The 26547-nt window shown below is 40.2% G+C and overlaps 1 protein-coding gene across 1 annotated transcript in view; it reads left to right on the forward strand.

The window, feature by feature from the left end:
• SHANK3 (SH3 and multiple ankyrin repeat domains 3) overlaps positions 1–26547 on the forward strand; it is a 565241-nt gene that overhangs the window by 435022 nt on the left and 103672 nt on the right. Inside the window, exon 12 of the mRNA XM_053716301.1 lies at positions 1187–1314. Coding sequence (XP_053572276.1) covers positions 1187–1314 — 128 coding nt within the window. The remainder of the gene's footprint in view (positions 1–1186; positions 1315–26547) is intronic.

Raw genomic sequence — 26547 nt, forward strand, 5'->3', positions numbered from 1 at the left:
GTATGTCCCTGAAGCTGTAGTTACACAATGTAATGTGACAGATAACTGTATGTCTCTGAAGCTGTAGTTACACAATGTAATGTGACAGATAACTGTATGTCTCTGAAGCTGTAGTTACACAATATAATGTGACAGATAACTGTATGTCTCTGAAGCTGTAGTTACACAAGGTAATGTGACAGATAACTGTATGTCTCTGAAGCTGTAGTTACACAAGGTAATGTGACAGATAACTGTATGTCTCTGAAGCTGTAGTTACACAATGTAATGTGACAGATAACTGTATGTCTCTGAAGCTGTAGTTACACAATGTAATGTGACAGATAACTGTATGTCTCTGAAGCTGTAGTTACACAAGGTAATGTGACAGATAACTGTATGTCTCTGAAGCTGTAGTTACACAATGTAATGTGACAGATAACTGTATGTCCCTGAAGCTGTAGTTACACAATGTAATGTGACAGATAACTGTATGTCTCTGAAGCTGTAGTTACACAATGTAATGTGACAGATAACTGTATGTCCCTGAAGCTGTAGTTACACAATGTAATGTGACAGATAACTGTATGTCCCTGAAGCTGTAGTTACACAATGTAATGTGACAGATAACTGTATGTCTCTGAAGCTGTAGTTACACAATGTAATGTGACAGATAACTGTATGTCTCTCAAGCTGTAGTTACACAATGTAATGTGACAGATAACTGTATGTCTCTGAAGCTGTAGTTACACAATGTAATGTGACAGATAACTGTATGTCCCTGAAGCTGTAGTTACACAATGTAATGTGACAGATAACTGTATGTCCCTGAAGCTGTAGTTACACAATGTAATGTGACAGATAACTGTATGTCTCTGAAGCTGTAGTTACACAATGTAATGTGACAGATAACTGTATGTCTCTCAAGCTGTAGTTACACAATGTAATGTGACAGATAACTGTATGTCTCTGAAGCTGTAGTTACACAATGTAATGTGACAGATAACTGTATGTCTCTCAAGCTGTAGTTACACAATGTAATGTGACAGATAACTGTATGTCTCTGAAGCTGTAGTTACACAATGTAATGTGACAGATAACTGTATGTCTCTGAAGCTGTAGTTACACAAGGTAATGTGACAGATAACTGTATGTCTCTGAAGCTGTAGTTACACCAATAAAAGTAACACATTGCTATTAATTACAGAGCGATTGGATGAGATTCTTGCAGCGTCAGATGCATCTTTTAGGCCGGAGATCGCAGAGGCTGATTCCCGAGCAGCTACTGTAAAACAGAGACCAACAAGCCGCCGTATCACCACAGCTGAGATTAATGTAAGAACCACGAATTTCTACGTGTTTTTTCCTTCACACAATTTAATAGTAGATTTTTCTCTATCTAAGCTCCATGTCAGATAAAGCTTTTCCTTTACACCGCGCTTTGTTTCCCACATCCCCCCTTATCCGGAGAGTCTGCTCAGTGTGCGAGTGAGGTCTGTATTATTATCAGTTATTTGTGACAACACTAAAACATAGGTATAATATGAAAATGGACATTTATTACATGCAGGCTTGGAATAGTTAATGAAACAATGTTGGATGCGCCTAATACACAAATTAATAGTGTATAATGGATGTTGCTTGTGGTTCAATATGTGCAATACAAATGATAATGTAGTGTAGTCAAAAATGTGTAATGTGTCTATACACAACTCACTATAAATTAAGCAATGAGTCCTTACACAATTTGCTGTGTATTACCTGTCCCACACACTATCTAATGACTAATGCCCAAAAATTCAGTCGGCTAGATTACGAGTCTTGCGTTAGCCTTGAAAAGCAGTGTTAAGAGGTCCTAACACTGCTTTTTAACGCCCGCTGGTATTACGAGTCTTGCAGGTACAGGTGTACTGCTCACTTTTTTGGCCAGACTCGGAAATACCGCAAATCCACTTTCGTCAATTGCGTATCCTATATTTTCAATGGGACTTGCATAGCGCGGGTATTACGAGTCTGACCAAAAGTGAGCGGTAAACCATCTCCTGTCAAGACTGGTACCGCATTTAAAGTCAGTAGTTAAGAGTTTTACACTACAACGCCGTAGCATAAAACTCTTAACTAAAGTGCTAAAAAATACACTAACACCCATAAACTACCTATTAACCCCTAAACAGAGCCCCCCCCCCTCGCAAACATTAAAATACATTTTTTAACCCCTAATCTGCTGAACCGGACATTGCCGCCACTATAATAAATATATTAACCCCTAAACCGCTACACTTCCGCCTCGCAAACACTAGTTAAATATTAACCCCTAATCTGCCGTCCCTAACATCGCCGCCACCTACCTACAATTTATTAACCCCTAATCTGCCGCCCCAACATATTAAATGTATTAACCCCTAAACCTAAGTCTAACCCTAACCCCCCTAACTTAAATATAATTACAATAAATCTAAATAAAATTACTACAATTACCTAAATAATTCATATTTAAAACTAAATACTTACCTATAAAATAAACCCTAAACTAGCTACAATATACAGGGAGTGCAGAATTATTAGGCAAGTTGTTTTTTTGAGGATTAATTTTATTATTGAACAACAACCATGTTCTCAATGAACCCAAAAAACTCATTAATATCAAAGCTGAATAGTTTTGGAAGTAGTTTTTAGTTTGTTTTTAGTTATATCTATTTTAGGGGGATATCTGTGTGTGCAGGTGACTATTACTGTGCATAATTATTAGGCAACTTAACAAAAAACAAATATATACCCATTTCAATTATTTATTTTTACCAGTGAAACCAATATAACATCTCAACATTCACAAATATACATTTCTGACATTCAAAAACAAATCAGTGACCAATATAGCCACCTTTCTTTGCAAGGACACTCAAAAGCCTGCCATCCATGGATTCTGTCAGTGTTTTGATCTGTTCACCATCAACATTGTGTGCAGCAGCAACCACAGCCTCCCAGACACTGTTCAGAGAGGTGTACTGTTTTCCCTCCTTGTAAATCTCACATTTGATGATGGACCACAGGTTCTCAATGGTGTTCAGATCAGGTGAACAAGGAGGCCATGTCATTAGATTTTCTTCTTTTATACCCTTTCTTGCCAGCCTTGCTGTGGAGTACTTGGACGCGTGTGATGGAGCATTGTCCTGCATGAAAATCATGTTTTTCTTGAAGGATGCAGACTTCTTCCTGTACCACTGCTTGAAGAAGGTGTCTTCCAGAAACTGGCAGTAGGACTGGGAGTTGAGCTTGACTCCATCCTCAACCCGAAAAGGCCCCACAAGCTCATCTTTGATGATACCAGCCCAAACCAGTACTCCACCTCCACCTTGCTGGCGTCTGAGTCGGACTGGAGCTCTCTGCCCTTTACCAATCCAGCCACGGGCCCATCCATCTGGCCCATCAAGACTCACTCTCATTTCATCAGTCCATAAAACCTTAGAAAAATCAGTCTTGAGATATTTCTTGGCCCAGTCTTGACGTTTCAGCTTGTGTGTCTTGTTCAGTGGTGGTCGTCTTTCAGCCTTTCTTACCTTGGCCATGTCTCTGAGTATTGCACACCTTGTGCTTTTGGGCACTCCAGTGATGTTGCAGCTCTGAAATATGACCAAACTGGTGGCAAGTGGCATCTTGGCAGCTGCACGCTTGACTTTTCTCATTTCATGGGCAGTTATTTTGCGCCTTGGTTTTTCCACACGCTTCTTGCGACCCTGTTGACTATTTTGAATGAAATGCTTGATTGTTCGATGATCACGCTTCAGAAGCTTTGCAATTTTAAGAGTGCTGCATCCCTCTGCAAGATATCTCACTATTTTTGACTTGTCTGAGCCTGTCAAGTCCTTCTTTTGACCCATTTTGCCAAAGGAAAGGAAGTTGCCTAATAATTATGCACACCTGATATAGGGTGTTGATGTCATTAGACCACACCCCTTCTCATTACAGAGATGCACATCACCTAATATGCTTAATTGGTAGTAGGCTTTCGAGCCTATACAGCTTGGAGTAAGACAACATGCATAAAGAGGATGATGTGGTCAAAATACTCATTTGCCTAATAATTCTGCACTCCCTGTAACTAATAGTTACATTGTAGCTAGCTTAGGGTTTATTTTTATTTTACAGTCAAGTTTGTATTTATTTTAACTAGGTAGAATAGTTATTAAATAGTTATTAACTATTTAATAACTACTTAGTTAAAATAAAGACAAATTTACCTGTAAAAAAAAAAAACTAACCTAAGTTACACTAACACTACACTATAATGAAATAAATTAAATACAATTAATTACAATTAAATAAAATTATCTAAAGTACGGAGAAAAAAAACCTAAATTAGAGAAAATAATAAAATAATTACAAGATTTTTAAACTAATTACACCTAATATAATCCCACTAACAAAATAAAAAAGCCCTACCCTTCACTAAATTACAAATAGCCCTTAAAAAGGGCCTTTTGCGGGGCATTGCCCCAAAGTAATCAGCTCTTTTGCCTGTAAAAAAAAAAAGTACAAATACCACCCCCAACATTAAAACCCACCACCCACACAACTAACCCTACTCTAAAACCCACCCAATCCCCCCTTAAAAAACCTAACACTAACCCCTTGAAGATCACCCTACCGTGAGACGTCTTCACCCAACAGGGCAGAAGTGGTCCTCCAGACGGGCAGAAGTCTTCATCCAACAGGGCAGAAGTGGTCCTCCAGACGGGCAGAAGTCTTCATCCAGACGGCATCTTCTATCTTCGTCCTTCCAGCTCGGAACGGGTCCATCTTCAAGACATCCGACGCGGAGCATCCTCTTCATCCGGAGTCTTCTTACTAAGTGACGGTACCTTTTAAGTGACGTCATCCAAGATGGTGTCCCTTCAATTCCAATTGGCTGATAGAATTCTATCAGCCAATCGGAATTAAGGTAGAAAAAATCCTATTGGCTGATCCAATCAGCCAATAGGATTTAGCTGGCATTCTATTGGCTGTTCCAATCAGCAAATAGAATGCAAGCTCAATCCTATTGGCTGATTGCATCAGCCAATAGGATTTTTTTCTACCTTAATTCCGATTGGCTGATAGAATTCTATCAGCCAATTGGAATTGAAGGGACGCCATCTTGGATGACATCACTTAAAGGTACCGTCATTTAGTAAGAATACTCCGGGATGAAGAGGATGCTCCACGTCGGATGTCTTGAAGATGGATCCGCTCCACGCCGGATGGATGAAGATAGAAGATGCCATCTGGATGAAGTCTTCTGCCTGTCTGGTGGACCACTTCTGCCCGGTTGGATGAAGACTTCTGCCCGTCTGGAGGACCACTTCTGCACGGTTGGGTGGAGACGTCTCACGGTAGGGTGATCTTCAAGGGGTTAGTTTTAGGTTTTCTCTTGTAAGGTGTATCCAGTCCACGGGTTCATCCATTGCTTGTGGGATATTCTCCTTCCCAACAGGAAGCTGCAAGAGGACACCTACAGCAGAGCTGTCTATATAGCTCCTCCCGTAACTGCCACCCCCAGTCATTCTCTTGCAGCTCTCGACAAGATAGGAAGTATCAAGAGATATGTGGTGACTTAGTGTAGTTTTACCTTCAATCAAAAGTTTATTTTTAAACGGTACCGGCGTTGTACTGTTTTACTCTCAGGCAGAAATTAGAAGAAGAGTTCTGCCTGGAGGTTGATGATCTTAGCGGTTTGTAACTAAGGTTCATTGCTGTTCTCACACATAACTGAAGAGTATGGGACAACTTCAGTTGGGGGAACGGTCTGCAGATTACCTGCTTTGAGGTATGTTCAGTATATTTATTTCTAGAGAGATGAATGAGTTCTAGAAAATGCTGACAGAGCCTTGTGTATTTGAGGTAAGCCTGATGCAGTGATTTGACAGCGACTGGGATCATGCTTACAAAACAGGGTAATACTCATGTTAATATTCATATTGCTTAGTGACAGTTAAACGTTTACATGAATTCAAAAATAGGACGTTTTTTCCCTGAGGGAGAACTCTTTATTTGGGGCCTAGTTTCCACATGGCTAATCAGATACTCCTAGGAGTATTTTCTTAAGGCTCCTCTGGCATCCAGTACATGGTGGAAGGGGCCTATTTTAGGGCTTTAAATGCGCAGTTTTTATTCAGACTGAGACATCCAGCTTCCCTAGAGGTTTCCTCTGGCATCTGAGGACCATTTCAAAGGGGTTATTTCTGCACAAAATCGTATTTTAGGGCAGGTAGGAGCCTCAGCAGAGCTGTGGCAGGGTGCTTAACTGTCTTGTAACGTTTTTTAACGTTTTTAAATCCGGTTTGGGGCCTAAGGGGTTAATCATCCATTTGCAAGTGGGTGCAATGTTGCTTTAGTCCCTTACACACACTGTAAAAATTTCAAAGACTTTACTATATTTTTACACTGTTTTGCAGTTTAAGTGCTAGTTTTTTTTCTCTTAAAGGCACAGTAATGTTTTTGTTTAATTGCTGTTTCACCTTTATTAAAGTGTTTTCCAAGTTTGCTTGTCTCATTACTAGTCTGTTAAACATGTCTGACATAGAGGAAACTCCTTGTTCAATATGTTTGGAAGCCATTGTGGAACCCCCTCTTAGAATGTGTACCAAATGTACTGAAATTTCTATAAACTATAAAGACCATATTATGGCGCTTAAAGATTTATCTCCAGGGGATTCTCTGACTGAAAAGAGGGAGATTATGCCATCTAGCTCTCCCCATGTGTCAGAACCTATAACTCCCGCTCAAGTGACGCCAAGTACATCTAGCGCGTCTAATTCTTTTACCTTACAGGACATGGCTGCAGTTATGAATGCTACCCTCTCAGAGGTATTGTCCAAACTGCCAGGGCTACAAGGAAAGCGAGACAGCTCTGGGGCTAGAACTAATACAGAGCTTTCTGACGCTTTAATGCCCGATATACCCTCACAATACTCAGAAGCCGAGGCAGGTGAGCTTCTATCTGTGGGTGACATTTCAGACTCAGGGAAGGCGTTGCTTCAGTCTGATTCTGAAATGACAGCGTTTAAATTTAAGCTTGAACACCTCCGCTTATTGCTTAGGGAGGTTTTAGCGACTCTGGATGATTGTGACCCCATTGTGGTTCCAGAGAAATTGTGTAAAATGGACAAATACTTTGCAGTGCTTGTTTACACTGATGTTTTTCCAGTCCCTAAGAGGTTTTCGGAAATTATTACTAAGGAATGGGATAGACCAGGTGTGCCGTTCTCTCCCCCTCCTGCTTTAAAAAAGATGTTTCCCATAGATGCCGCCGTACGGGACTCGTGGCAGACGGTTCCTAAGGTGGAGGGAGCAGTCTCTACCCTAGCTAAGCGTTCAACTATCCCCGTCGAGGACAGTTGTGCTTTCCTAGATCCTATGGGTAAAAAATTGGAGGGTCTCCTTAAGAAAATTTTTATTCATCAAGGTTTTATTCTCCAGCCTCTTGCATACATAGCCCAAGTTACTGCTGCAGCGGCTTTTCGGTTCGAGTCTCTTGAGGAGGCTTTGCAGGTGGAGACTCTTCTAGACGACATTTTAGACAGGATTAAAGCTCTTAAGTTAGCTAATTCCTTTATTTCTGACGCCGTTTTTCAGTTAACCAAACTAACGGCTAAGAATTCAGGTTTTGCCATTTTGGCGCGTAGGGCGCTATGGCTTAAGTCCTGGTCAGCAGACGTTACTTCAAAGTCTAAGCTTCTTAACATCCCCTTCAAGGGACAGACCCTATTCGGGCCTGGTCTGAAGGAGATCATTTCTGATATTACTGGATTAAAAGGTCACGATCTTCCTCAGGATAGGTCCAATAAGAGGACCAAACAGAATAATTTTCGTTCCTTTCAAAACTTCAAGAGTGGTGCAGCTTCAGCTTCCTCTAATGCAAAACAAGAGGGAAATTTCGCCCAGTCCAAACCAGTCTGGAGACCTAACCAGGCTTGGAACAAGGGGAAGCAGGCCAAGAAACCTGCGGCTGCCTCTAAGACAGCATGAAGGAGTAGCCCCCGATCCGGGACCGGATCTAGTAGGGGGCAGACTTTCTCTCTTCGCCCAGGCTTGGGCAAGAGACGTCCAGGATCCCTGGGCGCTAGAGATTGTTTCCCAGGGATATCTTCTGGAATTCAAAGGTTCATCTCCAAAGGGGAGATTTCATCTCTCACAACTATCTGTAAACCAGATAAAGAGAGGCATTCTTAAGTTGCGTTCAAGACCTACTGGTTATGGGAGTGATCCACCCAGTTCCAAGAGAGGAACAGGGGCTGGGATTTTATTCAAACCTGTTTATAGGTCCCAAAAAAGAGGGAAATTTCAGACCTATCTTGGATCTCAAGATCCTAAACAAATTTCTTAGGGTCCCATCCTTCAAGATGGAGACAATCCGAACCATCCTCCCTATGATCCAGGAGGGTCAATATATGACTACCGTGGACTTAAAGGATGCTTATCTCCACATTCCGATTCACAGAGATCATCATCAGTTCCTCAGGTTCGCCTTCCTAGACAGGCATTACCAGTTTGTGGCTCTTCCCTTCGGGTTAGCCACGGCACCAAGAATCTTTACGAAGGTTCTAGGGTCCCTTCTGGTGGCTCTAAGGCCGTGGGGCATAGCGGTAGCCCCTTACCTAGACGACATTCTGATTCAGGCGTCGACTTTTCAAATCGCAAAGTCCTATACGGACATTGTTCTGGCCTTTCTGAGGTCTCACGGATGGAAAGTGAACATAGAAAAGAGTTCTCTCTCTCCTCTCACAAGAGTTTCCTTGCTAGGAACTCTGATAGATCAGTAGAAATGAATTTTTTTCTGACAGAAGTCAGGATATCAAAACTTCTAACTTCTTGCCGTGCTCTTCATTCCACTTCTTGGCCATCAGTGGCTCAGTGTATGGAAATGATCGGCCTAATGGTAGCGGCAATGGACATAGTTCCGTTTGCCCGCCTACATCTCAGACCACTGCAACTTTGCATGCTCAACCAGTGGAATGGGGACTACACAGATTTGTCTCCTCTGTTAAATCTGGATCAAGAGACCAGGGATTCTCTTCTCTGGTGGTTATTTCGGGTCCATCTGTCCAGGGGAATGAGTTTCCACAGGCCAGAGTGGACTATAGTGACGACAGATGCCAGCCTTCTGGGCTGGGGCGCAGTCTGGAACTCCCTGAAGGCTCAGGGTTCGTGGACTCAGGAGGAAGCCCTCCTTCCGATAAACATTCTGGAACTAAGAGCGATATTCAATGCTCTTCAGGCTTGGCCTCAACTAGCTGCGGCCAAGTTCATCAGATTTCAGTCGGACAGTATCACGACTGTAGCCTATATCAACCATCAGGGGGGAACAAGGAGTCCCATGGCAATGATGGAGGTTTCCAAGATAATTCTATGGGCAGAGGTTCACTCTTGCCATCTCTCAGCTATCCATATCCCAGGAGTAGAGAACTGGGAGGTGGATTTTCTAAGTCGGCAGACTTTTCATCCGGGAGAGTGGGAGCTCCATCCAGAGGTATTTGCCCAGCTGATTCAACTTTGGGGCAAACCAGAACTAAATCTGATGGCGTCTCGTCAGAACGCCAAGCTTCCTTGCTACGGGTCCAGGTCAAGGGATCCCCAGGCAGCGCTAATAGATGCTCTAGAATTGCCCTGGTCCTTCAACCTGGCTTATGTGTTTCCACCGTTTCCTCTCCTACCTCGTCTGATTGCCAAGATCAAGCAGGAGAGAGCTTCGGTGATTTTGATAGCACCTGCGTGGCCACGCAGGACTTGGTATGCGGATCTGGTGGACATGTCATCCTCTCCACCATGGACTCTGCCGCTGAGGCAGGACCTTCTACTCCAAGGTCCATTCAAACATCCAAATCTAATTTCTCTGCGTCTGACTGCTTGGAGATTGAACGCTTGATTTTATCAAAACTTGGTTTCTCCGAGTCGGTCATTGATACCTTGATTCAGGCTCGAAAGCCTGTCACCAGGAAAATCTATCATAAGATATGGTGTAAATATCTTCATTGGTGTGAATCCAAGGGTTACTCGTGGAGTAAGGTCAGGATTCCTAGGATACTATCTTTTCTCCAAGAAGGATTGGAAAAGGGATTATCGGCTAGTTCTTTAAAGGGATAGATTTCTGCTCTGTCTATTCTTTTGCACAATCGCCTGGCTGATGTTTCAGGCGTTTTGTCAGGCTTTGGTTAAAATCAGGCCTGTGTTTAAACCTGTTGCTCCGCCATGGAGTTTAAATTTAGTTCTTAAAGTTCTTCAAGGGGTTCCGTTTGAACCCTTGCATTCCATAGATATCAAGCTTTTACCTTGGAAAGTTCTGTTTTTAGTAGCTATCTCTTCGGCTCGAAGAGTTTCAGAGTCTTGCAGTGTGATTCCCCTTATCTGATCTTCCATGCAGATAAGGTAGTTTTGCGTACCAAACCTGGGTTTCTTCCTAAGGTAGTATCTAATAGGAATATAATAGAGTGATTTCTAAAAGAAAAAACTAAGAGGATGCGCTATAGTGGAGATAACAGTGATATAAAATTACAAACCCTTTGGTGTCTTGTTCAAATTTAACATCTGAATAGATAAATCTAAATAGCAAAAAAATATATATTGTGAATCTCAGGTGTGCAAACAATTTCTAATATATAACAGTATGTGCAATTGTAATATAATGATATTGACATAAAATAATAAATAAAAAACACACAATATAGACAAAAAACAAGGAGTATATATATATATATATTTAAATATATATATATATATCTCAGTGTCCATATAAAAAGGAAGTCCACTTCGAAATGAAGGATATAGTGTTATATGTGTTCAAATGTTAGGCTTGCTCCACTTGTGTCCACGGTGTGATGGATCAGGATATCTAGGAGGAGGAGAAGACAAGGGGCGCCAACATAGTGTAAATCATATAAAATTGATGTGAAACAATAATTTGCATAGAATCTACTCACAAATAGAGTGGCACCTTGAATCAACTAGGTGCATGCAGGCAGGCTGACATTCAGGACCAGCAGTCAGTACGCTGGAGGTCTCCCCGGGAGACCTATGGATAAGTAGGTGAAGGTGGATGAAAACAGCTGTGGAAAATGGAGAAAGCCGGATCGCCAATGGAAGAATTCGAACGGCTGTGCTAGTATTTCCAAAGTGCTGCTCACACGATCGAGCTTGATCCCAGACAAACTGACAGCGTCAGTATAGAACAAAGTGCTGTTTAAAAATTCCTACTGGATAGAAGAACTGCACGTAGCAATAATAAAAGAGCAAAAACTGGGTCTGGCTAAAAACAGGGTATTTATTTGCTACGCGTTTCTCAGTCCGTAAAGGACCGTTTCATCAGGCATATAGAAAGGTGTTTTACAGGTTACTATTTATACCTGACAGTGACCTGGAATTTGATGTGGAGGTCATCTCCATACAATTAGCAACAAATAATTTTAAAAACAATACATTAAAAGTACAAATTGAATAGATATCAGTGTCGTGTTAAACAGCATTCAGGGAACATGTGCATATAATATAATTCCGATAAAAAACACATACATAAAACGAAGACAAATAACATATATTTAAGTTGATAAGTGACACCTGTGAAAAGGCTTCTATAGATATATGACCAATATATATATCCTTCAAAATATGATCATTTTGTAACAGTTCTCACTTATACATAATTGGGTTGCTTCTAATTAAGAACCCGATAAAAACTAACACATAGTCTGTATTAAAATTGGTGAATAATATTCAACATTTCTTGGTTGGGCTAGAACCCGTGACCTTGTATATGCTAGGCCTTTCTTAATCTAAAAGAGCTATCTGGATGTGACAACAAAAAAGATGATATTGATGAAATTATATCAGACCATACTAAAAAATAGTTGAATTCCTATATTGTCATAGAAGTAATTGAATTATCATATTATCAAAAGATGCCTACTGTGAGAAGCCTCATATCTTTGTAACAGGGGTGCAAATGTACAGTTATAAAATTAATTAATGAATAGATATTATTTGTTTCTAGGTTGGGCTAGAACCAATGACCTTATGTGTGCTAAGCATTTGTTAAACCAAAAGAGCTATCTGTATATGTCATCCAGAGATGTAAATTTAATTTAATTATATAAAAACATAATAAAAAGTACTGTTGAAAATTGAAGACCCCCGTTTCTTAGGGATAATTTCGCTATTTATTGGCTATTGTAACACTATAAACTATGCTCTGTAAAATTTCTTGACATAGCATTTATGAATAGGTATTCCACTATTTCTAGGTTGGACTGGAACCGGTGTCCTTGTGTATGTAAAGCCTCTACTCAGCCAAAAGAGCTATCTGTTTCTGTCAACAGAAATAGTGGTCTTGGTTTAGTTGAATCTGATCATGTGAGTCATTTGATAATGCTGTACACTAATTACAATGATTGATCTCATTGATTATCAGTGTTAATGTGTACCTTTGATAGTGTGTTATTGATGATAAGTGTACTAAAAATTCATCATGTGGACATCTGTTGATGTGAGCTGTAAGTAATATGTGATGGTATCTCTATATATAGTAATAATGTAAACAGATTTATATGAAAGCTGCCGAATCAACATTGGCATTCAAACCCAGTGGATACAGAGTTTTAAGTTTATGTATCCAGTAAGTTTCTAATTGTCTGAGTTTAATTAAACGGTCATAATCAGTTGATGGGGGTACATGATCTATTGGAATGATTTTAAAAATATCTGGTCTACCATCATGCATCATTTCACAATGGTTGGGAACGCTATGATTAATTTTACTTTTCTTACAATTCTTACAGTTCCGATAATGTTCACCCCAACGGGTGCGTATGTTTCTAATGGTGCGTCCTATGTATTGGACCCCACAAACGCAATTTAAAAGATAGACTATGTATTTGGATTCACAATTGAGACGGTGAGATCCGATAAGTAAGACCGGTGGTATTAGATTTGAATGTTTTTTGAGGACTAATAAATTTGCACATATTACAGCCTCTCTTTCCACATTTATATGAACCATATAATCTCAAAAAATTCTGAGTTTTTCTCTGATTTTTTGGAGAGGATTGGCAATGTTTGACTCTTTTACTTGGTGCTAATTTGTTCCTAAGGGTTGGTGCCCGTCTGCAGACAATTTTAGGTCTCTCACAGACTATATTTTTCAAAAAAGGATCCTTTTGGATGATATTCCAATGTTTGTTAAGTATATTACAATTTTTTTTGTATTTACTATTATATTGTGTTATAAAGAGGGGTTCACTATCAACGTTCGTGCTCATTGTTTTAGTGTGATTAGTTGTTTTGTTCTCAAACTTTTCAAAAAAGAGATCCCTGTCTAAATTGCGTGCTTTTTTTAGACATAGATCAAGTAGGTCTGAAGGGTAACCTTTGTCTAAAAAACGTTGGTACAAAATCATACTTTGTAGATCAAAGGTCTCTAAATCTGAACAATTCCTACGTATTCTTTGGAATTGACTGAAAGGGATGTTTCTTTTCCACCCAATGTGGTGGTTACTGGAATAATCCAGGTAACTGTTGCTGTCCACCTTTTTAAAAAAGGTTTGAGAGACAATATTTCCTGTATTATCCCAGCTCAACAGTAAATCTAGATATTCTATTGAAGAATTTTGAATGTTTGCTGTAAAAGTTAGACTCATATGGTTATTGTTGAGATGTTCTACTATTGTATTGGCTAGTGTGAGGTCCCCTCTTAAAATAAAAATGAGATCGTCAATGTAACGGCCATAGAATACCAGGTTCGCCCAGAAGCCTGCGGAATAGATGTATTGTTCTTCAAAAATTCCCATAAAGAGATTGGCAAAGCTTGGGGTGAACCTGGTACCTATGGCCGTACCCTTGACTTGCAAGAAAAACTTGTCCTGGAAAATAAAATAATTGTGTTTGAGAATATATTCAATCCCTTCTAATATAAATTCTTTTTGAAGATCTGGCATGTATAGGTCGTTATCTAAAAAAAACAGAGATCGCATTGATTCCCATGTTGTGACAAATATTAGAATAAAGAGAACCAACATCACAAGTGATCCATATTAGATCATTGTTGTTGCAGACATTTCTAAGTTGATATAAAAGATGTGTGCTATCTTTGATATAAGAAGGTAGATTGACCACATATTTCTGTAGAAATTGGTCTAGATAGAAAGAAAGATTATAGGTAAGGTTACCTATGCCTGCTATAATAGGGCGCCCCGGTGGATTAACTTGATCTTTATGGATTTTAGGCAAATGATAATAATGTGCCACACTCGGGTTGGTTACTTTTAAAAATTATTTTTCTTCTTTGTTCAAGATACCCGTTGATATACCTTTCTGTATCAGATCACTGTATCCCTTTAAAAAGGTACTGGTAGGGTTAAACATGATTTCTCTGTAGTATTTTGTGTCTGTTAGGATTTTATTTGCTTCTTTTAAATAGTCACCAATATCTTGTAGTACAATACCACCGCCATTATCGGCATCCCTAATTATCAAATTTGTGTTATTAGCCAATGTGCGTAAAGCTGTTTGTTCACTTTTATGAAAATAATATTGTTTCTTTTGGTTTTTGGATAATTTTTCTAAATCTTCAATGACTGATCTTTGAAATAGTTCAATAAAATGGTTTGTTGATAGTGATGGTTTAAATTGAGATTTGACCTTAATGTCTGTATGAATGTAATCAAACAGATGGGTAGTTAGGCCCTCTGTTTCTGAATATATTACTTGCATATTTCTATTGGGGGTCATGTTGTTAACTAAAATGGTCTGTGTATTCTCTGTGTGTATATATTTTTGTTGTTTGAGTTTCTTCTGTGCGATAAATTTTTGCAAAGATAATTTTCTTGGAAATTTGTTGACATCAACAAATAGATGATATAAATTGTGGGGATTGGGTGGACAATAGGAGAGACCCTTCTGGAGTACTCTTTTTTTTTTTTTTTTTTTTTTTTTTTTTTTTTTCATTGGTGGTTAGAGTGTGTGATGACAAATTAAATATGCCATGTTCTAGTTTGGATAGTTTCTCTTTTTGGGCTAAAAGACCCCTTCCTCTTGAACCTCTTGGTCTGAAGGGAGTGGTCTTTTTCTTTGATTTTCTAAATTGGTGTGCGGAAAGAATAGTCTGTTGTGGTGACCGTTCTCTAAAAAAGATGAAGAATAGTCGTGTGAAGTGCTGGGGGTATTTTCTCCATCAGATATCGATGCTAAAGTGCTATATCTATTCTGGTGTTCAAAAGAAATGTTTGGTTTGGGTGTCTGGTCATGTGGTCTTTCTAGAAGAGTTTTGTGATTATGTTGTGGATAATCATCTTTTGTGCCCTGGTTAAAAGTGTTTTTTTGTGTATTTTGATGTGAATAAGGCATAGGGCCTTGGTACGGTGAATTATAGCGTTGTTTGTATGTATTATTCTTATTCCCATGGAATTGACTCTGATAAGTCCCATGTGGATAGTATTGTGTATGTCTATTTGTATTTGGTTGATAGGTTCTTTGTCCATAATTGCTCTGGTTTTCTGCATAATTGTGTCTGAGTGTCATGGTGAAAACACTTGTAACCAGGGCACAAAAGATGATTATCCACAACATAATCACAAAACTCTTCTAGAAAGACCACATGACCAGACACCCAAACCAAACATTTCTTTTGAACACCAGAATAGATATAGCACTTTAGCATCGATATCTGATGGAGAAAATACCCCCAGCACTTCACACGACTATTCTTCATCTTTTTTAGAGAACGGTCCCAACCACAACAGACTATTCTTTCCGCACACCAATCCAGAAAATCAACGAAAAAGACCACTTCCTTCAGACCAAGAGGTTCAAGAGGAAGGGGTCTTTCAGCCCAAAAAGAGAAATTATCCAAATTAGAACATGGCATATTTAATCTGTCATCACACATCTTAACCACTAATGAAAAAAGAGTACTCCATAAGGGTCTCTCTTATTGTCCACCGAATCCCCACAATTTATATCATTTATTTGTTGATGTCAACAAATTTACAAGAAAATTATCTTTGCAAAAATTTTTTGCACAAAAGAAACTCAAGCAACAAAAACATATACAAATGGAGAACACACAGACCATTTTAGTCAACAACATGACCCCTAATAAGAATATGAAAGTAATATATTCAGAAACAGAGGGTTTAACTACCCATCTGTTTGATTACATTCATACAAACATTAAGGTCAAATCTCAATTTACACCATCACTATCAACAAACCATTTTATTGAACTATTTCAAAGATCAGTCATTGAAGATTTAGAAAAATTATCCAAAATTTTATTTCCACAAAAGTGAACAAACAGCTTTATGCACATTGGCTAACAACAAAAATTTGATAATTAGGGATGCCGATAAGGGCGGTGGTATTGTATTACAAGATATTGGTGATTATTTAAAAGAAGCAAATAAAATCTTAACAGACACAAAATACTACAGAGAAATCATGTTTAACCCTACTAGTACCTTTTTAAAGGGATACAGTGATCTGATACAGAAAGGTATATCAACGGGTATCTTGAACAAAGAAGAAAAATAATTTTTAAAAGTAACCAACCCGAGTGTGGCACATTATTATCATTTGCCTAAAATCCATAAAGATCAAGTTAATCCACCGGGGCGCCCTATTATAGCAGGCATAGGTAACCTTACCTATAATCTTTCTTTCTATCTAGACCAATTTCTACAGAAATATGTGGTCAATCTACCTTCTTATATCACACATCTTTTATATCAACTTAGAAATGTCTGCAACAACAATGAACTAATATGGATCACTTGTGATGTTGGTTCTCTTTATTCTAATATTTGTCACAACATGGGAATCAATGCGATCTCTGTTTTTCTTAGATAACGACCTATACATGCCAGATCTTCAAAAAGAATTTATATTAGAAGGGATTGAATATATTCTCAAACACAATTATTTTATTTTCCAGGACAAGTTTTTCTTGCAAGTCAAGGGTACGGCCATGGGTACCAGGTTCGCCCCAAGCTTTGCCAATCTCTTTATGGGAATTTTTGAAGAACAATACATCTATTCCGCAGGCTTCTGGGCGAACCTGGTATTCTATGGCCGTTACATTGACGATCTCATTTTTATTTTAAGAGGGGACCTCACACTAGCCAATACAATAGTAGAACATCTCAACAATAACCATATGGGTCTAACTTTTACAGCAAACATTCAAAATTCTTCAATAGAATATCTAGATTTACTGTTGAGCTGGGATAATACAGGAAATATTGTCTCTCAAACCTTTTTTAAAAAGGTGGACAGCAACAGTTACCTGGATTATTCCAGTAACAACCACATTGGGTGGAAAAGAAACATCCCTTTCAGTCAATTCCAAAGAATACGTAGGAATTGTTCAGATTTAGATACCTTTGATCTACAAAGTATGATTTTGTACCAACGTTTTTTAGACAAAGGTTACCCTTCAGACCTACTTGATCTATGTCTAAAAAAAGCACGCAATTTAGACAGGGATCTCTTTTTTGAAAAGTTTGAGAACAAAACAACTAATCACACTAAAACAATGAGCACGAACGTTGATAGTGAACCCCTCTTTATAACACAATATAATAGTAATTACAAAAAAATTTGTAATATACTTAACAAACATTGGAATATCATCCAAAAGGATCCTTTTTTGAAAAATATAGTCAGTGAGAGACCTAAAATTGTCTACAGACGGGCACCAACCCTTAGGAACAAATTAGCACCAAGTAAAAGAGTCAAACATTGCCAATCCTCTCCAAAAAATCAGAGAAAAACTCAGAATTTTTTGAGACTATATGGTTCATATAAATGTGGAAAAAGAGGCTGTAATATGTGCAAATTTATTAGTCCTCAAAAAACATTCAAATCTAATACCACCGGTCTTACTTATCGGATCTCACCGTCTCAATTGTGAATCCAAATACATAGTCTATCTTTTAAATTGCGTTTGTGGGGTCCAATACATAGGACGCACCATTAGAAACATACGCACCCGTTGGGGTGAACATTATCGGAACTGTAAGAATTGTAAGAAAAGTAAAATTAATCATAGCGTTCCCAACCATTGTGAAATGATGCATGATGGTAGACCAGATATTTTTAAAATCATTCCAATAGATCATGTACCCCCATCAACTGATTATGACCGTTTAATTAAACTCAGACAATTAGAAACTTACTGGATACATAAACTTAAAACTCTGTATCCACTGGGTTTGAATGCCAATGTTGATTCGGCAGCTTTCATATAAATCTGTTTACATTATTACTATATATAGAGATACCATCACATATTACATACAGCTCACATCAACAGATGTCCACATGATGAATTTTTAGTACACTTATCATCAATAACACACTATCAAAGGTACACATTAACACTGATAATCAATGAGATCAATCATTGTAATTAGTGTACAGCATTATCAAATGACTCACTCACATGATCAGATTCAACTAAACCAAGACCACTATTTCTGTTGACAGAAACAGATAGCTCTTTTGGCTGAGTAGAGGCTTTACATACACAAGGACACCGGTTCCAGTCCAACCTAGAAATAGTGGAATACCTATTCATAAATGCTATGTCAAGAAATTTTACAGAGCATAGTTTATAGTGTTACAATAGCCAATAAATAGCGAAATTATCCCTAAGAAACGGGGGTCCTCAATTTTCAACAGTACTTTTTATTATGTTTTTATATAATTAAATTAAATTTACATCTCTGGCTGACATATACAGATAGCTCTTTTGGTTTAACAAATGCTTAGCACACATAAGGTCATTGGTTCTAGTCCAACCTAGAAACAAATAATATCTATTCATTAATTAATTTTATAACTGTACATTTGCACCCCTGTTACAAAGATATGAGGCTTCTCACAGTAGGCATCTTTTGATAAAATGATAATTCAATTACTTCTATGACAATATAGGAATTCAACTATATTTTAGTATGGTCTGATATAATTTCATCAATATCATCTTTTTTGTTGTCATATCCAGATAGCTCTTTTAGATTAAGAAAGGCCTAGCATATACAAGGTCACGGGTTCTAGCCCAACCAAGAAATGTTGAATATTATTCACCAATTTTAATACAGACTATGTGTTAGTTTTTATCGGGTTCTTAATTAGAAGCAACCCAATTATGTATAAGTGAGAACTGTTACAAAATGATAATATTTTGAAGGATATATATATTGGTCATATATCTATAGAAGCCTTTTCACAGGTGTCACTTATCAACTTAAATATACGTTATTTGTCTTCGTTTTATGTATGTATTTTTTATCGGAATTATATGATATGCACATGTTCCCTGAATGCTGTTTAACACGACACTGATATCTATTCAATTTGTACTTTTAATGTATTGTTTTTAAAATTCTTTGTTGCTAATTGTATGGAGATGACCTCCGCATCAAATTCCGGGTCACTGTCAGGTATAAATAGTAACCTGTAAAACACCTTTCTATATGCCTGATGAAACGGTCCTTTACGGACTGAGAAACGCGTAGCAAATAAATACCCTGTTTTTAGCCAGACCCGGTTGTTGCTCCTTTTTTTTTTTTTCGGTTTAACAAGTTTTTATTGGTAGGAACAAAAGAAATATACAGAAACCAAGGAGACGCAGCTCCAATCCGACAATATAAAGTTTACAGGAATGACAAGTGGGGGTCTGCGTCTAATGAGTAGAAACATAATTTTAACACTTACAAAGTACTGTGAACAAATATGACCTGTCGAGCCTTGATTCATGGCTGACAAGTCTGAGATCGGGGGGGGGGTCTTAAGGGCTGATCGTACAACAGGTTTTCTAAGGGGGAAGAGAGGAGGGTGGAGGGGAGAAGGTATGGTAGGAGGGGAGGGTGAAGTGGTATGAAGGAGAGTATGGAGAGGGGATTGAGGGCCATCCAGTAAAGAATGTGTTTGTTAGATAGGCTACTGTCGTAAGGGGGATATGGGCGTGGGGCTTTGTATCTTGGGCAATTGTTTTAGTCCTCCAGTCTGTATTTTGAGACTCCTTCCAGTCAGCCCAAATCATTTCAAACAGGTCAGATTTATTTAATTTGTGGAAGATATCCTTTTCCATTGTATAAATGTATGCCATATTATTACAGATCATCGCCCAACTTGGGGCTCGTTCCTTCTTCCAGGAGCATGCAACAGAGTACTTTATAGTCATGAATAAGTAAATACAGATATACGCATGGTTTTTAGGTAGTGAGTGTAGATTTAAGTGAAGGAGGGCTGAGTCAGCTAGCCTGGGAAGCCCAATATCCATGCCCTGTAGAACCGAAAAGCATTTTAACCATAGAGGCTGGATCACGGGACACTCCCACCATATATTATATGCAGTGCGTTACCCCTGTGACCACAATTCATCCAACATTTGGGGGACACTTCCGTAAATATTTTCGCCAACCTAGTGGGTACGTAGTACCAATGAGTGAGGAGTTTGAAATAAGTTTCGTATAACGTAGTGCAATGTATAGCTTTCTGGGTCAGGGAGAAAGCTCGTTCCCACTCCTCCGGGGAAGTGTGCCTACCCATCAGCGTCTCCCATCGGGAAAGATGGGAAGGATCTCCGGGTCTTGGGATCCCCCTAGTAGCATATAATGGACTGAGAGGGGCCTACACAGCCTATCTCCTCTTGCCCAGATGGACTCCCAGAGAGTCAAAGGCCTATCCAGGGTGGGCTTAAAACCCCAACTGCTTAAAAAGCTCTTAATCCTCTGATATTCAAAAGATAGATACGATGGGACCTGGGTATCGGCCCCGATCTGCGTTAATTGTTTAAAAGAGTCTCAAGGGGACGTGGATCAGAGGTCCGCTATATTGTTGATTCCCAGTTGGATCCACTTGTTAGGGTGAGAGTCTTGGAAGCCCGATAAGAGGCCTGCTATGGAAGCGACTGGGGAGGGATGCAGGGCCACATGGGGATGATGCCGTATTCTGTCCCAAAAGCTGAGGCATTCACAAACCACTGGGTTGGTTAAGGCAAGCTCCCTACAACAATGTGGCGGGGTCCAAATTAAGTCCCTTAAGGCAATTTGGAAAGGCAGCGAAGCCTGTTCAATGGATTTCCATTTGGCATCCGATGACTTTACCCCCCATTGAGACACATGGGTAAGAATTGCACCCTTGTAATACCGTATCACCAACGGTGAAGCTATGCCTCCCAAAGATTTGGGAAGTTGAAGTACTCTATGCGCGACTCTAGGGGGTTTATCTAACCAGATAAATTTGGTAAACCCACTTTGGAATTGAAGGAGCAAATGCCTCGGTATCTTAATAGGCAGCCAGCGGAATAGGTATGTCAGCTTGGAAAGGAAGGACATTTTCAACGTCGTGATCCTACCTAACCAGGAAACATGCTGAAGATTCCAGTCCTTCCGCAGAGAGCGGAGGGAAGTTAAGAGAGGGAGATAGTTGTCTTTTATTATTTGGGGAAAGCTACTAGAGATCCTGACACCCAAGTGTAGGACAGAGTGTTCAGTCCAGTCAAATTTATTTCGTAAACCCCTGCGTATACACTTGTGTTTTAGATAAATTCAGCTTATAGTAAGAATGGGCCCCGAAGGTGGTGAGTATATCGAGGAGCCTAGGTATCGCTTGATCAGGGTGTGATAGAAACAAAGTTACATCGTCAGTGAAGAGTGCAATTTTGTGCACAGTGCCCGACAAGGTGACTCCCTTTATTTGGGGATCAGTTCTGTTCTGCTCAGCCAAGGGTTCTATGGAAAGGGCGAACAAGAGTGGCGAAAGGGGGCACCCCTGTCTGGTGCCATTTGTGATAGGAAAGAGAGAAGAGCGAAAACCCAGACCACACACAGAAGCAGTAGGAGTGGAGTATAGGGCTTGAACGGCCGTTATGAAATCGGGGGGAAAATGGAATCTCTTAAGGACTGCCCAGAGGTAATGCCATCTAACCCGGTCGGACGCCTTCTCTGCGTCAAGAGAGATGACCACCAGTGCCCTACGAAGACGTGAGGCAGAGGTGAGTATGTTGAGGAGGCGTCTCGTGTTGTCTGGACCCTCTCGGAGGGGGACAAATCCCACCTGGTCCGAGTCGATAAGGGAAGGAAGTAACTTAGCAAGACGATTGATGTCGATAAGGGAAGGAAGTAACTTAGCAAGACGATTGATGTCCGTATTTATCAAAGAGATGGGTCTGTAACTCGCACAAAGCGATGGGTCTTTGTCCGGTTTGAGGATGGTGACAATACTGGCTTCTAGAAATTCACTCTTAAAGTGGCCCTCCTCTCTAGCCAGATTATAGAATTTTAGAAGCAACGGGGCAAGTTCTTGAGCATAAGCCTTGTAGAAATGCGCCGGGTAGCCGTCAGGGCCCGGGGACTTAAAGGACTTTGCGTTCCTAATAACTCTCAAGACCTCTTGAAGAAAGAAGGGAGAGCTCAAAGCATCTTTTTGTTCAGAGGCGAGCATAGGGAGCGACATTGTCTTGAGGTAAGTTTCCAGAACCTCCTGAGAGGAAGATCTAAGAGGTTCGGCAGTAGCTATGTTATAAAGCTTGGCATAGTAATCGGCAAACTCCTTACCTATCTGGGACGGGATCTGGAGAAGAGAACCTGATGAACGTATGGAATGAATTCCGGAGGCCCCTAGTCTGTTCCTAATCTTGTTTGCCAATAGGGTATCAGCTTTGTTGCCTTTGTAGTAAAATAAGTGCTTAAGCTTGGTGAGGTTAATTTGGGTTCTGCGCAGTTCAATCCTAGAAATGTGATCTTTAATCTCGATAATTTGAGATGTGGTCTCTGCTGTGACTGCACTTCTGTTGCATGCCTCTAGTTGTTGCAACTTAATGTGGGCTTGCGAGAGGGTGAGACCTGCCTGCTTTCTGAGATGCGCTTGTTTAGTGATAAGGAGGCCTCTGATTGTAGCTTTAGCCGCGCCCCATAATGTGTCGTCCCTGACCGTGAGGTTGTCATTAGTTTGAATAAATTGGGCAATATCCTTGCGTAGATCCTCTCTAAAGGGTATATCCTCTAAAATCTGGTGGGGCAATCTCCATTTTGGTCTAATGTGGGTAGTGTTTGAGGAGATTATGTCGGCCTGTACTAGGTCGTGATCAGACCAGGCACAAAGGGAGATTTTGGTATTCTGAACTAAGTCTAGGGAGTCAACTGTGGAGAAGATATAGTCAAGCCTTGAGTATAGCTTATGGGGGTGCGAGAAGTGGGTATAGTCGTAGTCCTTAGGATGTAGGGCTCTCCATATGTCATATAGACCCGAGGCCGACATCATTTGTCTAAAACTGTGTGATAGTTGTTTTGCTGGGGTGGGCGTTAAGTCAAGAGATTTAGATCTTCTGTCTAATGAGTGGTCCCAGACCATGTTGAAGTCACCCGCTATGAGGACTCTCCCCTGTTGAACTTGGGAAAGAGCATGGAGAATGTGTTTGAGGTATCGTGGTTGCTTGGTATTCGGGAGATACACGGATACTAGGGTATAGGTGACGTGGTTTATTTTACAGATAAGGATAATAAATCTGGCCTGAGGGTCTCTGATGACTTGAATGCTTTCAAAGGCCAGACGCTTGTGTAACAGTATCGCTACACCCCTGGCTTTTTTTGTGAAAGAAGCGGTTTCAACATGGGTATAGGACTTAGAGATGAGCCTAAGAGGTTCCCTGTCCAGCCAGTGGGTCTCCTGAAGGAATACCACATCTGGGTTGTGGTGTTTCAGCGTCCTAAGTAGTAGACTACGTTTATGGGGTGAGTTAAGGCCTCTTACATTGTGTGTCATAAGCCTAATGGTGGACATAGCTAATAGAAGAGGTGCGGTGATGGGTCTCTTGTGGGAGACTTGGACTGTGTTGTGGATCAAGGGGAGGACAAAATAAGAGGAAGGTTAAAGGGGGTTGGGAAGGGATGGGAGGGGGAAGTAGAGCACTAGGAAAAGCGCTCAAAAGTGTGGTGGAAATAGTCCACCTCGAGGAGTCCTAGAGTGGACTTCTATGTGGGGGCGGAGCAGAAGAGGAAGTTAATCTAAGGTACACAAAGTTAGGGGCATCATATAGAACAGCCCCGCTCTGCTATAACTAGTTGCTGAAATATTAATTAACATTGAGTTTGTACTGAGTAATTTGCTATATGGTAAAAATACAAAAATCAACAGAATAAGCTTAAACAAAACATATTCAATAGGTGTTGCAAACACAAAACCACGAATCAAACAAACAGAAGGCCACCAGGTGGCTATAAATAGAAGTAACATTCGCCCTGCCTCATGACTGAAGAGGACAAGTCCCAGAAGTTAAGAAACAGTTGTGGACTGAGGTAATTTTACCCTTTTGGCTCTTTGATCATTGACAGTCCACTCTGGGGCTGAGGCCCGCAGCTTAGGGTAGGGAGGGTCCCTTTGGGGAGGCGGTTCAGGTCTAAGGCCCCAGTTAGTGAGAAGTGTTAGACCTTGGTTCAGAGTTGTGGCCACAAAATTTTGATTATCTTTGGTGATAATAAGGCGAGTTGGAAATCCCCATCTATACTTAATGTTATTCTTCCTCAAAGTAAGAGTGACAGATTGGTAATGGCGCCTCTGTTGTAATGTGTGAGCCGAGAGGTCAGGTAGGAGCTGGATATCTTGGAATCTCTCGCTGAGAGTTGGTTTCTTGAAGGCTGCCTGCATCAGCCTGTCCTTATACAGAAAACTATCCCGTGGTTTATCTTGAGCCACATTTCTAGAGCGCAGTGCCCTGTGTGCCCGCTCCATAGTGGCTGTCAGGCCCTCTGGGCTGCCAATTAAAGAGTGATACAGTTCTCTCAAAAAGTCTTGAAGGTCGGATGGCGCTACGGATACTGGAATACCACGGAATCTGATGTTATTGCGCCTGGATCTGTCCTCAACCTCCGCCACCTTAAGTTCCAGTTGAGAGATTTGGTCAGCCAGACTCTCCGAATAGGCTAATAGATTAGATTGATCCACCACCACGTCGTCTTGTTTCCTTTCTAGGGCATCTACCCTTTCTCCGATCTCCGAGATCTCTTTTTTAAGCTCTGCTGAACTGCGCTGAATTTCCTGCGTGATGAATTTAGTTTGTGAGGCCAGCAACTTCTTTAGAGACTTCTCGGTAATGTAGTGTTGTGATGCAGACGCGGATTGGACACTAGACTGGGACTCTTCATCCTGCGAGTCCGGATCACTCAACTCTCCTTGAGGTTCCATGTCTGGGCCCTTAGGTTGCTGTGTGAAGTGGTCATAGACTGTCTTTTTAGATTTTGATGCTGACTTAATAGGCTTTCTACCTAAGTGTGGCATACTGTTGCAAAGGTATAGAGACAAGGCACTCTGGACCCAGAAGCTCAAATGTGTTTGCAAGGGGTTATACTTATTCTGCTGATAAAAAATAGGGTTAATGAGTCATAGCACATACAAAGGTTAAAACATTACTCTAAAGAATGCAGAGCGGGGCTGATTACCATAAAAATAGTAACACTCACATTTTAGACATAGATACGTATATACAGTGACTTAACCCTGATCCCTCACCTCTGGGATAAGGAGGATACGACCCGTAGGAAGGGAAAGGGTAAGTGGTTGTGACCCACTCGGACAAGCCGAGTGGGAGCGGGGAGGTGAGGGAGTGGCAACCAGTGGTAATAAGAACAGATAGACAAACCAGTAATGTGATAAAAATTAGGTATATGTCAGACCTATATAGTAGCGGATCTGATGCACAGGATTTATTGCAGCACCTTTATAGAAAAAATGCTAAGACTAGGTAGCAGGTTAATATGAGCTCTGTAGTGTCCTAATTCCTAGGCGTGATCTTGAACTGAATTGTTCCCGCGGTTGTACTTTAAGAAATGACCTATAGGTCTAATTAGAACCAGTGTCTTGTACCAGTTATGCACAGGACTGATATAAAGTGTGCGCCTTAAAGCCTAAATGCGAGCAGTAAATGTCAATATAGGGCTATTTAGATCTGGGCTTTGCTTTGCTGGCGGAACCTTTTAGTGTATTAGGTATAAATGTAAACTTGGAAAGACTTGTCTACGTGAGTGTGTGGCAAGGAGTGTGTATAGAATCTGATCAGGCATGATAGCGTGGCCCAGGTCTATACTGGGCTAAAGCGGGGTATGAGATCTCTCGCCTAATTCCACGTCTAGATCAGTATTCTCCACAGTAATGGTAGAAATGAGGATTGTGCATCAGAGTTAGACTGAGTTAGTAATAAAGTGGAGCTGATTTATCAGTGTTATGAGATGATGTGCAAGCCTTATGTGGGGTGTGCACCATAAGAGTAAACCTGTAAAAAGGAAAAAGCAGATTAAATCAAAAACACTACACCCTGTGCAAGAAGTTCAGGGACACCTGAGCTGACACTAAGATGAAGTTCCAGTAATGTCCATACAACTGTTATACTATACAGTGGTGAGGAGTGTCCCCAGATGGAATATGTTGGGACTATGGAAGCTTGATAACTTTGCTTTGTGGTCAGACCACAGTGAAGTACTGACTGAAGTAGTTACATGATACAGGAGCAACAATGAAATTGTGTGGCTCTATACTGAGCACCAAACC

This window comes from Bombina bombina, chromosome 6 (assembly GCF_027579735.1).
Source record: "Bombina bombina isolate aBomBom1 chromosome 6, aBomBom1.pri, whole genome shotgun sequence".
NCBI lineage: Eukaryota > Metazoa > Chordata > Amphibia > Anura > Bombinatoridae > Bombina > Bombina bombina.